This window comes from Cyprinodon tularosa, unplaced genomic scaffold (assembly GCF_016077235.1).
Source record: "Cyprinodon tularosa strain WSP-4 unplaced genomic scaffold, ASM1607723v1 ctg279, whole genome shotgun sequence".
Taxonomy (NCBI): domain Eukaryota; kingdom Metazoa; phylum Chordata; class Actinopteri; order Cyprinodontiformes; family Cyprinodontidae; genus Cyprinodon; species Cyprinodon tularosa.
The window spans coordinates 1,166,017-1,182,999 of NW_024038984.1; the positions used below are offsets into that span (position 1 = coordinate 1,166,017).

The window sequence follows — 16,983 nt, forward strand, 5'->3', positions numbered from 1 at the left end:
ACACTGATCCCTGTGGGGGATGCAGGGCTCCCCGCTCTAATGAGCAGAACTACCTCCAGGGCAAGAGAAGGAAATGGAGCAAGGCGCGTTGACAAAGAAATAAAAGCAGCACTCTGTCTGCATCCACCTGCATTCCCCGCCTCGTCTTTAACTCCAGCAAACAAGCCAAAGTTTCTGAGTCTGTACATGCATGTTCGCTGCAGACTTTATCAGAATATCATGCATAAAGATCAGCAAGACCTGATTAACATATTTAAAAAAAGAGATAAATGTAAAACCTAAAAAGCAAAGACAGGGAAAATAACACAATTTAAAAACAGCTTGTAATACAGAGAGGGTGCGTCACTCTGCTGATCTGAACCAACAATTATACAATTATGTTATATAAAAAAACTTAAATAAAAAAAAAAATCACAGCGTTCGAATGGAATCCTTGAAGAACAACATCAATTCCTTCATAGTAACCTGCAACATCCGAATGTGTGTAAACGTACATGGAAAGCAAATGCAAAGGATGTCCTGAACATGAAAGCAAGAAGCAAGGATGGACAACTTTAGATCAAATAAAACACAAGGGAAGCCTTACAACGACGTGAAAGTATAGAGACTGTAAAAAATGCTTTTACCTGAAGGAGCGACCCACTTAGATGACTAATTATATCTAAACTATAAAAAAAGATATACAAGCATTTTGCATTTAAGATAAAAAAAATGTTTTCATCTGTCAATATGCTCTATCCAGAACTCCTCGATTGGAAAAGTTTTAGTTTCACCTGGTTTAATGTGGTAAAGAATCTGCTCTAAGGAACCTTTTGTTAACCGATAATTAACCGATTCATCGAAAAAAAATAATCGACAGATTAATCAATTTCCAAAATAATCTTTAGTTGCAGCCCTAGTATTAATTAGTTTATGTGACAAACCAATCTACAAGTAGGTATTATTGTGAAGTGTCCCGGGTATAAAAGCATATAATAATCAAAAAAAATAAAACAAAAAGCACCCTCTTTCCTTTTTTCGTTTTAAACCAAAAACTCAAACAAACAAAAACAGAAAAGAAAAAAAAAAAATCAAATAAAGGCTCAAATTCGGTTTTTTAAATTCTTTTTTTTTTTGTTTTTTGTTTATTATCTATGAGTGTGACAGCAGGCAGACTGAAGAGTAAATACTTCAAAAATAAAAGATACATTTATCATCTTTATCTTTATCATCTATTTTATGGAGTGACCCCCTCCAAAAGTAAACTGAAACTATACCAACTGGCTGTTTGGGCAAAGGGGTTGAATAAGATTAGGAATATTAGCTTATTTAATCTGAGTGATCAAAAAAATTCAGAAACATGATCACAGTATGACAAGAGGAATAGGGATAGTTTCCATTCCTGACTTATTCCTGAACATTGCACACTGATTAACCTTTATCCATAACAAGTAATAAAACAAAATAATTATGTGATCCCAGTTTATGTTTAGGGTGTGATTTGCAGGTGTTGTTTGGAGCTTATGTCATGGCAGGGGGGATGCAACAGAAAAAAAAACAAAAACAAAAAAACATGCAAACCCCTTAATTATAGGGGTGTTGTCATAATGTTTGCATCTGCCACAATTTCCACAACGACGCTTGACTGTGGATGATGTGGAGCCTCTGCTGGTGATTTTATAGATGCTCCTCAGGCAGTTGCTACGTGATCAGCAGTAAAAATGTTGCATAATATAGATTCAAACTATAAGTCAGAGGAAATAGTGTTTATATATCCCGTTTGCCCAAACAACCAGCTAGTATAGTTTATAGTTTGAAGTCTTTTCATTTTACTTCTGAAGTGAAGAAAAAAGAAAAAGAATAATTTTCTTTAATCAAATTTACTTCCATTGAGTCAATGGTGCTTCAGAGGTAGCATCAGAACAGGTTCTTTATAAAGGCCAGTAAACTTTTATGAGTACGATTGCTTTAACAGTTTGACTGACTAGTTAATTAAAATCTAATTGACATGAAATGCAAATTGTGTTAAAAATTAGAGAAGAAAAAAACAACATGGACATGATTCTGCAGCAGTGTCACAGCGCCACCAAATGGGTCCGCATATGTAATACAGCATCTTCAATTATGCTGTGTACACTAGTACTAATGCAACGCTTTTCTGAACCCTTTAAGTAAATACATCATATACCTCTTTTAAAAGTCAGTAGCTTGGAAATCTCACAATCAATGCCAGAAACCAACAAAGTGTGAAACATTTCACAACTAGAGATGTTAAAAACAACCAATAGCATCTTTACAGCTAGTATGTTATACCCGTCAACACAATAATTCACAGTTCCGACATCGCTTATGGCTTTATGTCTTAAGAGAGAGCACATTTTTCAAAATACCACACGATCAGAAATTTTCTAAGCTTTAATTTGAGTCACATTTTATAAAGATGGGACAATAAATGAGGGTGCTATGAATGTTTTTATGACAGAGTCATGCTCGTCACTGTTAAGTGTTTTGGTGACATGACTCCATGTGTAGAATCAGCACCTGGATGTGCACATCACTAGCTGTACAGGCTAATAGGAGATAATTAGAACATTCATTATAACATTCTAATACTTTCAAAACCGACAGAGCGAGCAAGAAGAGTATAAATCAGAGAAGTAGCTCAGAAAAACATGGAACCCCAGGAGGAGCTGCAGAGAGCGACAGCTCAGGTGGAGAATTATTAGGATTATAATCAGTCCACTAACCGACCTCCATGAAGGAGTGGAGAAATTAAAGCTACTGTTGAGGGAAAGCCGTGAGAGTCAGACATGAAGGGGACAGCAAACAGGTGGACCAGATGAGACTAAAACTCAACTACATGAAGGACTTCCTGTGTAGCAACAGCATTTCATGATGATGCTTAGATTGATCAGCAAAAATGGAAGTTGGAAGAAAGGGCTAAAGCTAATGAACTACCTGATAAGTAGAGTTCAAAGACCATATCTCAGCATCTGACTAACCTGAAATAAACATTTCAGTCTGGAGACGTGTAAAGATCACAAACTGCAGCTAAAAGGGAGTTGATAAAGCTTTAAATCCAGGGACTGAATACAAATGTGCATTAGATATTTTCCTTCTTTTGGGGCGCAATTCTGAAAATTTGTTTTCCTTCCTCTTCACAGATAAGATCACAACTACATACATTCATGTTTTTTTTTTTCAGAGGATAAAAAAATGGAAGAACTTACTGGGTAGAACTAGTTCTGTAAGGAAAAAGAATCTCAGTACTAAATATTTTTAACATCTCCCTTAAAATGCTTTGCAAGGTCATCAAATCATCTCTGCTAGTCCTGTATTTACTATTCCAGAGAAAACTAATAGATGGTCAAAATGAGATTTTTTATTAAATCGCCAGCTGTTTACCACATTGCCAAGAGACTAAAGAAAAATTAGAATAATAATCACACAGGCATTCTGTGAGGTTTAATTTTGCCTATAATCTGCAACTATGGAAACAACTGAGTGCTGCATTTTTAATTAAAGCAACCAACCTAGGTCCAAAGGACAATATTACAATATTATTAGTTGAAATAAGTGTTGGTCATAAAAAAAAACAGATAACGACAGCAAAATCACTAACAGGATGGTGAGGTTTAAACAAGCAATCTGCATTGAAAACTATGTTGATTAAATGAAAGGGCTTAAAGTGTGTAAATATGTAAAGTTATAAACATTATTAAGTGTTAACAGTCAAGAATAATTGATTATTGATTTGTTAAGCAAACTAATTAATTAAGGAGGTTTTCTCACAGATTTTGAAATTCAGACCAGATCTTGATTTAATATTGTCTGAACACCGTCCAACTTTATTTGATACTTGAAACCTTTATGGCCTCACACTGGAGTCAATTCCTCTCTATACTCACCAGGATTTGGGCTCCCCAAAATGAAGATAGTTGATGCTATACAGATCCATATCCTCTGTGTGCCAGGAGAAGGTGGTCTTCCACATTCCAAAGTAGAGATATGGGGTGTTGACCCCCTGGATGGAGACACCACAGTCCTCCTCGATTACATCCAGGATGGAGTTCAGGTGTCCGATGTTCCACTCTTCTATGTCCTGAGAAAACCGAAACAAAGGTTAGAACCGGGGCTGCAGATCGCAACTGGTCTTGTACACCATGTTCAGATCTAATGCTAAGAAGTGGCTGTGAGAGCATTGCACCTATATTAAAAAAAAGAGATTATAATGGCAGAAACCAGAGAGAGAGAACAGCAATCAAAGAATGAGAATCTGATCATTCTGCCTCTCGTTAAAGAACATACAGCGCCTTAGAAAAGCTTCCAAACCTTAAAACCTTCCAGTGTTAGATCTGTTTTAACACATTATAAACCCAAGCTAAACGCATTTCAGGGAAACTACAGAAGACAGGAAAAAAAAAACATCACCATCATTTAACATCATTTAACCCATCACCCTAAGGATGCAGTGGGCAGCTTGCTGCACCCATGGAACAATCTGGTTTGTATCCATCGACTTTCTGTGTTACCAAAGATCCTTAATTATATTACACATTAGATTGGAGTGGGAAATTCAAAAAAGGGAAAAAAAAAACTTTGATTTATCCGTTCAAACTGTCCTGTATTTGGTTTCAAATTAGGAAAAGTGTTCCCATGGCAATATGCTGCCATCACCATGTTCTAACCATGATTTTTTGTAACAGATGAGCTGTGTGGTGTGATTGTATCTATGCACAAATGTCATCTAACAGAGGACTCACAGCAGGAGGCTATTTACTAATTAGGAGATATCTGAACACAGCTGGTTTTTCTTCATAGGTATCAGATGAAAAAAGTTCCCCCAAATACCAGACGTACCGTAATTTAGACATTGGATTTTAGGCTAAATCTGGTCGGTCCGTCATAGTCTTGATTTAGTCCAGAAGTAATTGTTGAAAATTGGGCTGTGTTTGGTCGGTCTGATCATGATTGATTGATTTACTTTATTGATCTCATAGTGGAGAAATGTACTCGTTACATCAGTTCAAATGGTCAAAGGAGAAGTAGAAGGTGCCAAAGGAAGAAAAAGGTGCATGGGAAATATACAGAATTTACATTGCTTTCACATATGACAGCTTTTTTTTTTCTTTTGTCTAACTTTATTCCAATAATAGACGTTAAAGCCTTTTCAACTATCTGAAAATAATGGCTTTTCAACTTTCATTTTTAAACCAAACGTAGACATCGTTTGGACGTAAATCGTGTCGTCTTTTCAATGTCTTCAACCAATTTTTGCTCAGTGGGCCAACTGGGCAAAAACTGGAAAGTTGAAAGGTTTTTCCCGACTAAAATCAAGACTGACAGATCAACCAGATTTAGCCTAAACAAAACATCTAAATGGTGTCTGGTGTTTGGGGGGAAACACCAATACACACAAACATGATCATTTACTTCACATTTGTATTGATCACCTACTTTTCACATAAAAACACAGTAAAATACAATGCAATCTTTGGTGAAATGCTTTTTAAAAAGAAAGTTATGATAGAATGCTTTTGCAGGTCAAAGTAAGTCTGCAGTCAAACATTTTGTTAACCTGACAACAGCCAGATGCATGTCTCGCTCCTCCTAGCTCCACTCACATACATCTGGGAACCCGCTCATTGAAAGTGATTTCCCCAACCGAATTCATGGTCTGTCCAATCAGGACGCAGGGCGGGTGTGTCCTGGAGTGGAGAAGCGACCGTGAGATTCCAACAACAATGGCGGCTCGCATTGAGGAAGCAAGCATTAGCATTGATGCTGCTATTTCTTCTGTGTTGTCCAATCTATCTGATATTGTTTCATTAAAAGAACATCAGAGAACGGCTTTGAAGGCTTTTGTTGGTGGAAACGATGTTTTCGCCCTTCTCCCGACTGGATTTGGCAAGAGCTTGATCTACCAAATGGCTCCTCCTCTCACAGCGTCACGGGTTAGCTTCGGTGTGAGTGGTTGAAATAGCACGTCAATAAAGATGACAGACAAGTGGCTTATCCAATCATATGCAAGGAGTTTTGATAAGGCCCAGCCTTCAGTAAAGGCAATTCCTATGGCGGGTTCCCAGATGTATGTGAGCGGAGCTAGGCGGAGCGAGACATGCATCTGGCTGTTGTCAGGTTAACATTTTGTAGCAGTAAATCCAAAATCCGGTAAGAAATTAAACTGGATTCAAGCAACGACTTTGCTGCTGAAACCCTCAAATTACATATGGATCACTGGGGCAAATTAACCTTTACACTTGATGTGTGACTAAAATCTTAAAATTAGTGGAATAAAATGCATTTTTGCTTTTATTATGATAAAACCACTGTCTTATTTCATGGCTTTAAGCTAATCCTATGTGTGTTTGTTTTTTTGTGTTTCAGCGAGCTACAGACTCTGCAAGCTACAGTCAAAGCTATGCAGGAAGAGCAAATAACAATTGGCTACAAGGGTGTAAAGCAAGAAAAACAGCAGAGAGAAACGAAAGACAGGTCAATCTACCTCATCATAAAGGCTGCCACTGACATCTGCACCATATATGGGGGAGACAAAGGTGAGGTTCTTCCAGTATTTCCTCTCAAGGTCTTCGTAGTTAAGGTAACGAGGTGTACAATACCTTAGAGGACAAAAAGAAGATTAAAAAAACGACATAATTGCACAGAACTTACTACCTGTACATTGTAACGGAGCCATTCCTTTTGTGAAAAATGAAAATTTGACATCGGCGTCATCAAAACATGCAGGCATAGAGATTTTACTCTTCTAACATTTTAGTGTTTGTGAATGTTTCCTTGATTCTCATTTTAAGAAATGGTGTAAAAGAAATAGCCTCATCGTAGGTCATTTAAATTGCAAAAACATTTTTGAAATATTCACTGGTCAGCACAGAAAAAAAAAAAGCGTCTTGTTATAAAAACACAGAACAGACACTATAATGCTCACATGTCACTGTTTGCTAAGCGCCTGAACTCCTGCACACTTAGAGGCTTCTTCTGGATGTTGTACTGCGTGAAGAGCCCCGACTGGCCCGCAACCATCTGCTGAATAGGAGCGTCGATCATTAAATCGTCGATATCATCGTAGGTACGACGGGGCTTCCAGCCTTTAGGAGGGATGACCTGTGGCACCAACATATAGAGTAAAAAAAAAAGTTTAATACATAAAATAAAACAGAATGTCTGCAAAGAAAAAAGGGTGCCAATTTATCCCAAAACACTGTACTAAACACCCCCACAAGGATTATAAACCCTTATAAACATCTCCCTTTGATTTACATTCTCAATTCTGGCTAAATAGAATAATGTAAATTTCACACATCAATAACAATGAAACCATTACATGAAAAAAAGGATCGACCTACCTTAGCTAAGCCTGCACGATGTGCACCTTGAGACTCCATGTACACCAGGTACTGGTTGAAGTCTTTGAATTCTTCCATCGTGGGCCTGAAGGTCATGATCTTGCAGGTGGGGTTCGCAGGGGCACAGACCTCTGCTCCCGCCATCCTGCCTCCTCAACCACTAGAATCTGAGAGGGACAACAAATGCTTCAAGAACTTCTAGATGCTTTTATTTTTTTGTGATTCTAGGTAGAAATGTTGTCCATTATAAAAATAGACGTCTGTAACAACATTAATCCATCCTTAAAATGAAAGTATATAATATACTTTGCTTACTGCTATCATTAATGGAGATGTTATAAAATATTTAGGATGCTTTAATATAACGCAGTATAGAAATATCATCTTCATTAATATTGCTATAATATTCTCTATTAGATATATGCAATATTGTTATTCTTTTTTTGCCCTGTGACAGACTGACGATCTGGCCAAGAGTGTTCACCCCTTCTCGCCCACAGACTGCCTGAGATAGGCACCAGCCCCTCAATGACCCTGATCGCATAAATTTGAGAAGATGGATGGGTGGTTGGATGGATGATACTATTATATTTAATAACAATAATAATAAATAAATTACTACTAATGCTGTTTCCATTAAGCAATTACTGTATTGTTTTTTACTATTAAAAAAAAAATCTAATCCGGAGATCACACAAAATAAAAACGGGGGCAGTTGTCTATATTGATTTTTTTTGTTAGAGAGATATATATATATATATATATATATATATATATATCTGACAAAATTGTTTTTATAAACATATTCTTTTTTTTTATTTAAATAAAGCATTTTTAATGCCACGATTTGCACATTTAATGAATTTTAATGCCAATTAAGGCCTTATTTTAGAAAATAATAATTTTATGACTTTTTAACTATTTTTAAGGACCCGTGGAAACCCTGAATTGTCTTTGATTAGGTGACTTGATATAAACAATCTTGTTTTTCTATATAAATCCCTTTATTTTTTATTTACATTTTACTTTCTTATAATCCATCAGAACAGCTAAAAAATTGTAATCTTTCTTTAAAGTTGAGCTCTGATTGTCTTAAAGGTTTTTGTTGAACCAGGCTAAATAAGACCATAGCCGGTTGCCATCCTTATATTGCGCATCTTTAAATATTAACATGCCTTTGCTTTTTTCTAATAAGATATTTATTGACAAATTTATTATTGATCTTTTATAATATCTTGGGCGATTGCAATGTGTCTTTATAATATAAACCCTGTCTTTCCAGAACAAAAAAGGAGACTTTGATCAAAAAAACTCCTGCAACACGTTGACTGATTAGTTTTTACCAACTAGTTACTGATAGCATCCTCCACTAGATGGCGGTAGAGTTTTGAAAAAAATGTTTTGATTGTTTGAACCTGCAGCTGCCCCATGTAGGGGTTTGTCCCAACCACCCATCCCAGTCACTCCCAACTTTACTGTAGCAGAAAACAAAGGATCACGTTGCCTAATGCAATTTCTGATTTCATCACCCCTCTTGTCCTCTTCCTCCGTGCAATTTACATCACATCCCAGTTTGTAAGAAGCAGATATAGGTGAAACTAAATCATTTAAATCAGCAAAACTAAAGTAATATAGACAAACAACAGTTAGCCTTAAAATTTGGACTTTAAATTGACTATTTAAATCATGGGAAGCGTCCTGAAACAGGCTAAAACAAAACCGTCTGCCCTTCGGGGAAATAAAATCTGTGCCGACGTGCACTATTAATACTTTTAGCGTGTGTAACTCCGTTCATCTTTGTTGTCTGCAAACGCGATAGCCGCAGCTACTAGCCTACGTTCTGTTATGATGCCGAGTAATGGCTGAACAAACGGCGGAGCTTCGCGTCTCAGCGAACCAGCTCCCTTAAAATTAAACAGCCAACGGGCCTCTAAGGCATTAAATCACAATATTCGGTTTAATTGCGTTTAGCTTTGACCAGAGTCAGAGGAGGGGATATAAATAAACTGTTAAGCTAACCTAGCTAAACCGATAGCGTAGTGAATGGGGTTTAAATGCCCCTCGCGAGGTGGCTCCAAACAGGCCATTAGCTAGCTCCTTTCGGGCTTTTTCCTGGTCAAAACGAGTCATTCTACGGTTTAATAACTCGTGTCTTGGTTGGTGACTTGCAAATTTACTGGTAAAATAAATAAATGAGGGTAATGCTCACAACACGATGGCTGGCCAACTTCAGAGGTTGGCAGCGCTAAGGGTTAGCTGCTGCTAGCCGCTTCCAACATTCTGCACAAGATTCACCAAAAGCAGCCCGCTTCCTGCACGCACCGGTTAAAAAAACCCAGCCCCCTTTCCAACGACTTTCCCCCAGTTGCTCTGCGGAAGCCCCCCTCCCGAGTGGGTTCCAGTTTGTACCTTGATGTAGAGAGACGGAGTCGTGTTGTTGTTGTTGATCTCCTTCCTTGTTCGCCAGCTGATTCACATGACAGCTGCTGGAGCTGCGATCTGGTCCGCCTCTGCTCACTGCTGCTCCGGCTGTGGAGGGGTAGCCTCCTCACTTTGACATATCACTGTATGCAGAATTATTAGGAAAGTTGGATTTTTGAGGATTATTTTTATTATTGGGCCACAATTCTGTTCTCAAACAACCCAAAAGACTACTTAAAGGGGAACTCCGTTTTTTTTTTTTTTACACACAAACATAAAAAAACGAGCATGCACATTTTTGCATAGACAAGAAGACACTAACAGAATTTATGGATGGGAGGCTTTTGAGCGTCATGGTGAAGAACGGTGGCTAAATTACGGAGCCCCCTAGGGGACATGGGGAATTTTTTTTCTTTTGCGTTCCCTCGCAATACTTTTGCGTTACCTCGCAATACTTTTGCGTTACCTCGCAATACTTTTGCGTTCCCTCGCAAAAACTTTTGCGTTCCCTCGCAAAACCTTTTGCGTTACCTCGCAATAGGGCTTGGTCGTCGTGACCATGTTGACGGCGCACTTTACGGCTTCCTTAGACTATTGCCTGTGTTCTCCCTCTCAGCCGTGTTTTATTTCGTTTAATTTCACCGTAACTTGATTTCAACCATGGTAAACCGTTGCTGTATTGTGGGCTGTAACAGCGCATCACATGATCGCCGAGGGAAAAACCTACAAAATGGGATAACTTTCCACCGCTGTCCTGCCTGGAGGCGCAAACACGGAGACCAAGTTTCACAGATAACAAAGAGTCGTCGGCTAGCTTGGATCGCGGCTGTAAGACGACAGAACAGAACTTTCCACAGTATCCTGATGTCAATGCGAGTGTGTTCCCTGCATTTTCATTCTGGTAAGTTAAAGATGCACGGTTTTATTTTATAGCCTACAGTATTTCCTTCCTTCATCCGTGGCACCACATACAAGCATGAACGCGCGCCCAGAGACTGTTGATATAGCATTTTCATCCTCGTTGGTTGATATAGCATTTTATCCTCTTTGGTAGAACACACTGCCAGTTCCTACAAGGACAGGGACATCCCTCTCCATTTTCAAAAAAAACCCTGAGGTTGACAGCTGTCATAGCACCACTTACAAATTTTGCTGATCCTAGCGCTTACCAGCCGTCTTGTAATGTAATGTAATCATATAATACAATTTAATAATGTGTATATTGAGGATAATTGATAACATTATGGTTCTATATGTGTTCAACACTGCTGCTGTGGATAATAATTTTAAATTGTGTCACCAGGAAAACCAGCAAATGAAATGTACACCTCGCATCCGGATTGGGCACCATCACTACACTTGGGCCACACTGAGATAAAGGCCACACAGACTGCACGCTATGAGAGACAGGAAAAGAGAAAACGGCAAAGGACTGACAGTACACCTGCGAGGATGAGACAGCTATTGATGACCTTGTTCCACCCGGTAAGCCTTACAGAGCCAGCAGATTCAACACCGTATGTTGCTTTTGTGGCTTTTTCAGCTGCATGATGCACATTTAGCTAAAAGATGTCCTTATTTTATCCATAGTGGAGACACCAGCACCAGCTGAGGATGGAGCTGAGCAGACACCGCCGGCGTGCTGAAATCAACCGGCTGCTGGAGGAGAACAGGACCCTGAAACGTGAGCTTGGCCAGAGAAAAATGGATGAAGATTTCCTGAAGGAAGACACCGTCAAAGTGAAATACTACACTGGACTTCCACACCTTAAAGTCAACCACTTTATTCTGGTGTTTATGAATTACTGTATTAAAGAAAAGATTGATGCTCAATATGGAATTGACAATTTCTTTGTATCAACAATACACTCTAAGCAAACATTTAACAAGTGGGTTGTTTTTTAGCCATAGGTGTGTTTTGCATCCATACCCAAAAGCAAGAGGTCTCAAACGATCAGATCCTTTTCAGTGTTTATTTGCAAGTAGTGAAACTTGAGAACACAGTGCAGCGCAGAACAGAGCAGTGCAGTTTGAATGCTTGTAGGTAAATGGTTACAAATAAAAAATGGACGCGATGAAAATGCAGTGCAATTACTTACAATAACATAGTATGTATTTATACAAAATGTTCAATCCTATTAATAAGTCGGTCTTAATGAAACATCAATGGAGAAATGGAAAGTGGAGATATTGCAAATTATTATTATACAAATTGTAGTTATAGTAAACATTAACAGTTAAACACTGTTAGTGCAAATTCTTATACAAGTATTTATAATAATATGCATTACTTAAATTGTATAAATAAAGGCTGCGATGCAATATGTCATGATATACAATAATATAATCTATAATTGTATAATATAACAACGTGCAATAATATGCAAATATAACAATACAATGTAATAATACAAAATACTATGCTTTTTATAAAAAATGTCTATGTATAAAAAAAATTCCAAAGTAATAAAAAATACGTATTTATGAAACATCAATTACAAACATAAAAATTGGAGGTAGATCAAATTAAGTAATAACAGATATCAATAACATTTGAAGTAGTGCAAATTATTACCGGTACTATAGTACACATTAAAAAACAATGTTAGTGCAATGTCTTATATAATTACTTTTAACAATATGCATTTCTTAAATTGTATAAATAAAGGCTGCGATGCAATATGTCATGATATACAATAATATAATCTATAATTGTATAATATAACAACGTGCAATAATATGCAAATATAACAATACAATGTAATAATACAAAATACTATGCTTTTTATAAAAAATGTCTATGTATAAAAAAAATTCCAAAGTAATAAAAAATACGTATTTATGAAACATCAATTACAAACATAAAAATTGGAGGTAGATCAAATTAAGTAATAACAGATATCAATAACATTTGAAGTAGTGCAAATTATTACCGGTACTATAGTACACATTAAAAAACAATGTTAGTGCAATGTCTTATATAATTACTTTTAACAATATGCATTTCTTAAATTGTATAAATAAAGGCTGCGATGCAATATGTCATGATATACAATAATATAATCTATAATTGTATTGTAATATAACGACGTGCAATAATATGCAGCTGCAATGTCTTTCACTGTCTCACAGTGCTGGAGAAGGACAGCTGGTGGAGCATTTTCAAACTTTGGGTCGCGCAGACGGTCTTGCAGGGGTTTTGGGATCACAGCTGGCTGGACAGGAGCAGCATAGTTGTGAAAGTAGGGCTTCACTGTGGACATACAAACTGACCTATGGTTCTGAAGAACAGGGAACATTGACGATAAGTCGTCCAATGTGGCTTGGGCAGTGCGTCTGCTGGCCCGTGTCCGTAGGCCAGGCATGGGAATGTTGTCATCGATGACTCTGTCCAGAGCAATCCTCTGCGCTTTGGATGAAGTGAAGTCCATCTTGTGGGCGACTTCACCGCTGACTTTGTTGATACCTGCTGGTATTTTCCAATAAGCTGGCACATCTGTCACAGTCTTTTTCCCACGGATGCGGACTGCTGCCTCAATCTTAAACAGCAGAGCCCCAACATGTGTACATGCCTCTGCAATTCCAGCCATGCATGTACAGTGTGCACAGCAAACCTGCCCATCGTCAGCAATGATGACCCATGGCTTCAGGGGAGTCTCATTAATGCGCTGAGAGTGCAAGACCTGAGGAGAAAAAAAATAGACATAAATTATGCAGGTAAGGACACCATTATATTTCATTCTATGCTGGAAAGCAAACGTTAACCTCAACCCCTCATGCATGTGTATACATATCATATAAATCACAGTTATACAACAGTAAAGTATAACAACCACGCTGTTATATTGTTATATCACTTAAAAGAAAAAGAAATGAAATGAGCACAGGACATTTAAACCTGCATAATACCTCTGACTGAATGATTTAAGCTCAAAGTTACCCGTTACAGTGTTTTATGAGGTCAGATTTAATAACCCGCAGTCAATACTGCACTCATTTTTCTAAATAGTTCACTTTGAAAGACTCTGATTCAAACTAGGAGTTAACTTGAATGGCCACAGCACTGCACTATTGTTTATTTTTTTATATTTTGCGGATCTTTGACTATTTAATCTATTCCTTAAAATTTTATTAATAACAATGTTCAATAAATGATTTTCAACAAAATACAGATGTAACACCTATCCAGTTTCTGAATGATGGTAAAAAAATCTTGTTTCTACCAGCAGCTGGGGGAGACTAGATTAGAAGATGGTTCAGAAAACCTGTTAGGACACATTTTTTTTCTAACACTAAGTATCAAACAAATGCTGATTTCTATTTCAGCAAATTATTCTTAAATTTTTTTTTAATATTTTGAATAATGTTTTGATGAAGATTTGAGATTCCTTTCACTGCATGAATGGTCACAAAGCTAGTGTTAAGCTTGAAGTCTCTGGCCAAGCTCACGTTTCAGGGTCCTGTTCTCCTCCAGCAGCCGGTTGATTTCAGCACGCCGGCGCTGACAGAAGTCACATTCTGTCAGCGGTGTCTGCTCAGCTCCATCCTCAGCTGGTGCTGGTGTCTCCACTATGGATAAAATAAGGACATCTTTTAGCTAAATGTGCATCATGCAGCTGAAAAAGCCACAAAAGCAACATACGGTGTTGAATCTGCTGGCTCTGTAAGGCTTACCGGGTGGAACAAGGTCATCAATAGCTGTCTCATCCATCGCAGGTGTACTGTCAGTCCTTTGCCGTTTTCTCTTTTCCTGTCTCTCATAGCGTGCAGTCTGTGTGGCCTTTATCTCAGTGTGGCCCAAGTGTAGTGATGGTGCCCAATCCGGATGCGAGGTGTACATTTCATTTGCTGGTTTTCCTGGTGACACAATTTAAAATTATTATCCACAGCAGCAGTGTTGAACACATATAGAACCATAATGTTATCAATGATCCTCAATATACACATTATTAAATTGTATTATATGATTACATTACATTACAAGACGGCTGGTAAGCGCTAGGATCAGCAAAATTTATAAGTGGTGCTATGACAGCTGTCAACCTCAGGGTTTTTTTTGAAAATGGAGAGGGATGTCCCTGTCCTTGTAGGAACTGGCAGTGTGTTCTACCAAAGAGGATAAAATGCTATATCAACCAACGAGGATGAAAATGCTATATCAACAGTCTCTGGGCGCGCGTTCATGCTTGTATGTGGTGCCACGGATGAAGGAAGGAAATACTGTAGGCTATAAAATAAAACCGTGCATCTTTAACTTACCAGAATGAAAATGCAGGGAACACACTCGCATTGACATCAGGATACTGTGGAAAGTTCTGTTCTGTCGTCTTACAGCCGCGATCCAAGCTAGCCGACGACTCTTTGTTATCTGTGAAACTTGGTCTCCGTGTTTGCGCCTCCAGGCAGGACAGCGGTGGAAAGTTATCCCATTTTGTAGGTTTTTCCCTCGGCGATCATGTGATGCGCTGTTACAGCCCACAATACAGCAACGGTTTACCATGGTTGAAATCAAGTTACGGTGAAATTAAACGAAATAAAACACGGCTGAGAGGGAGAACACAGGCAATAGTCTAAGGAAGCCGTAAAGTGCGCCGTCAACATGGTCACGACGACCAAGCCCTATTGCGAGGTAACGCAAAAGGTTTTGCGAGGGAACGCAAAAGTTTTTGCGAGGGAACGCAAAAGTATTGCGAGGTAACGCAAAAGTATTGCGAGGGAACGCAAAAGTATTGCGAGGGAACGCAAAAGTATTGCGAGGGAACGCAAAAGAAAAAAAATTCCCCATGTCCCCTAGGGGGCTCCGTACCGTAGTATTGGTTTACCTGGTGAAAATAAACAAGTGAGATGGGTATATATTTGTTTTTTGTTTTTATTTTTATTACGTTGCCTAATAATTCTGCACAGTAATATTTACCTGCAGACACAGATATCCTCATAAAATGGCCAAATCTAAAAAAACAAAAAACACTTCCAAAAACATGAAACTTTGATATTAAAGGGGAACGCCGTTTTTTTACATTTGGCCCTTGATTTTACGTTATTACATCATGTTCTACTCACCCATATGAGTTTTGTGTCATTTGGAGCTGTTCTGAAGATATTCGGTTAGTTTATATCCAGGTAACGTCTTCCTATAGGCAACGAGTTGAAGGCACAAACTAATCTGTTCATAATTTATTCTTTATGGTACGCCAGCATTCATAACATATAGGCGAATCACTGTCCCCCAGACATCCGCGGTTCATTTTTTTAAATATTTATATCTTTTAAAAACAAAGCGGCGCGTGTATGATGTCATCCGCGCCAGACTTTATTTAACCAATAGACATTACACCAGGCGCCTACGCTCTACCTCTAAGGCTACGTTCACACTGCAGCCCGAAAGTGAACCAAATCCGATTTTTTTGCCCATTTGCGACCTGAATCTGATCTTTTCATAGCAGTCTGAACAACACAGATCAGACTTTTTCCAACGTGACCCACTTGGCTATGTGGTCCTGAATCCGATACAAATCTGATCTTTTCAAGTGCGACCTGTGTGTGAACGGCCAGGTCATATCCATCCCACCTGAACGTCATTAATACCCGACAACGATCACTATTATGCGTCTTGCTATGCAGAAGCGGCAAGAAAAACCATGGCAGATGATGATGGGCGAGTAGTATTTATGTTTAACCAGATTGAGTTTTTATGGTTGGAAAAGACCGCCAGATGTGCGCCGGTACTACTATCCATGTTAACTTCAGTAAACACAGAGCACGCTGGCCTGTGACGTCATTGCATCCTCTACTACACATGCGGGACACTTGCGTTATATGACTGCAGTTCACACAGGAGATCACATACAAGTCGCATATATTTGGAAATGTGTACACCAATGTAAAAAAATTGGAATTGAGCATCAAGGCCTGTGAACGTAGCCTTATATATTCGGCTAGCTAATCTGAGTCGTTCAATTTCATTTGGAGAGCGAGATAATCTGTGGTAGTAGAACTAGACCAGATCTTCCACGCATGTGAGTAAAACTAGCAGCAGTTCAGCGGACAGGATGAATGAATGGTAGCCGGCGCGCGGATGACGTCATACACGCGCCGCTTTGTTTAAAAAAAAATAGAAATATTAAAAATATAACTTTGGATGTCTAGGGGACAGTGATTCGCCTACATGTTATGAATGCTGGTGTTCCATAAAGAATAAATTATGAACAGTTTAGTTTGT

At 38.3% G+C, this 16,983-nt stretch overlaps 1 protein-coding gene across 6 annotated transcripts in view; it reads right to left on the reverse strand.

Moving 5' to 3' along the window:
- Positions 1 to 9,909, reverse strand: part of kdm4c (lysine (K)-specific demethylase 4C) — a 53,172-nt gene extending 43,263 nt beyond the window's left edge. For 4 of the 6 annotated variants that reach the window (XM_038290289.1, XM_038290290.1, XM_038290287.1 and 1 more), the window contains exons 1-5: positions 9,753 to 9,909; positions 7,344 to 7,510; positions 6,926 to 7,101; positions 6,485 to 6,599; positions 3,888 to 4,081 (exon numbers count right to left, since the gene is read on the reverse strand). In XM_038290289.1, coding sequence (XP_038146217.1) covers positions 3,888 to 4,081; positions 6,485 to 6,599; positions 6,926 to 7,101; positions 7,344 to 7,487 — 629 coding nt within the window. In that variant the 5' untranslated portion in view covers positions 7,488 to 7,510; positions 9,753 to 9,909. Of the gene's footprint in view, positions 1 to 3,887; positions 4,082 to 6,484; positions 6,600 to 6,925; positions 7,102 to 7,343; positions 7,511 to 9,552; positions 9,693 to 9,752 lie in introns of those variants that run through there. The other 2 variants (XM_038290288.1, XM_038290291.1) reach the window with 2 other exon arrangements.
- Positions 9,910 to 16,983: the final 7,074 nt, after the last annotated feature.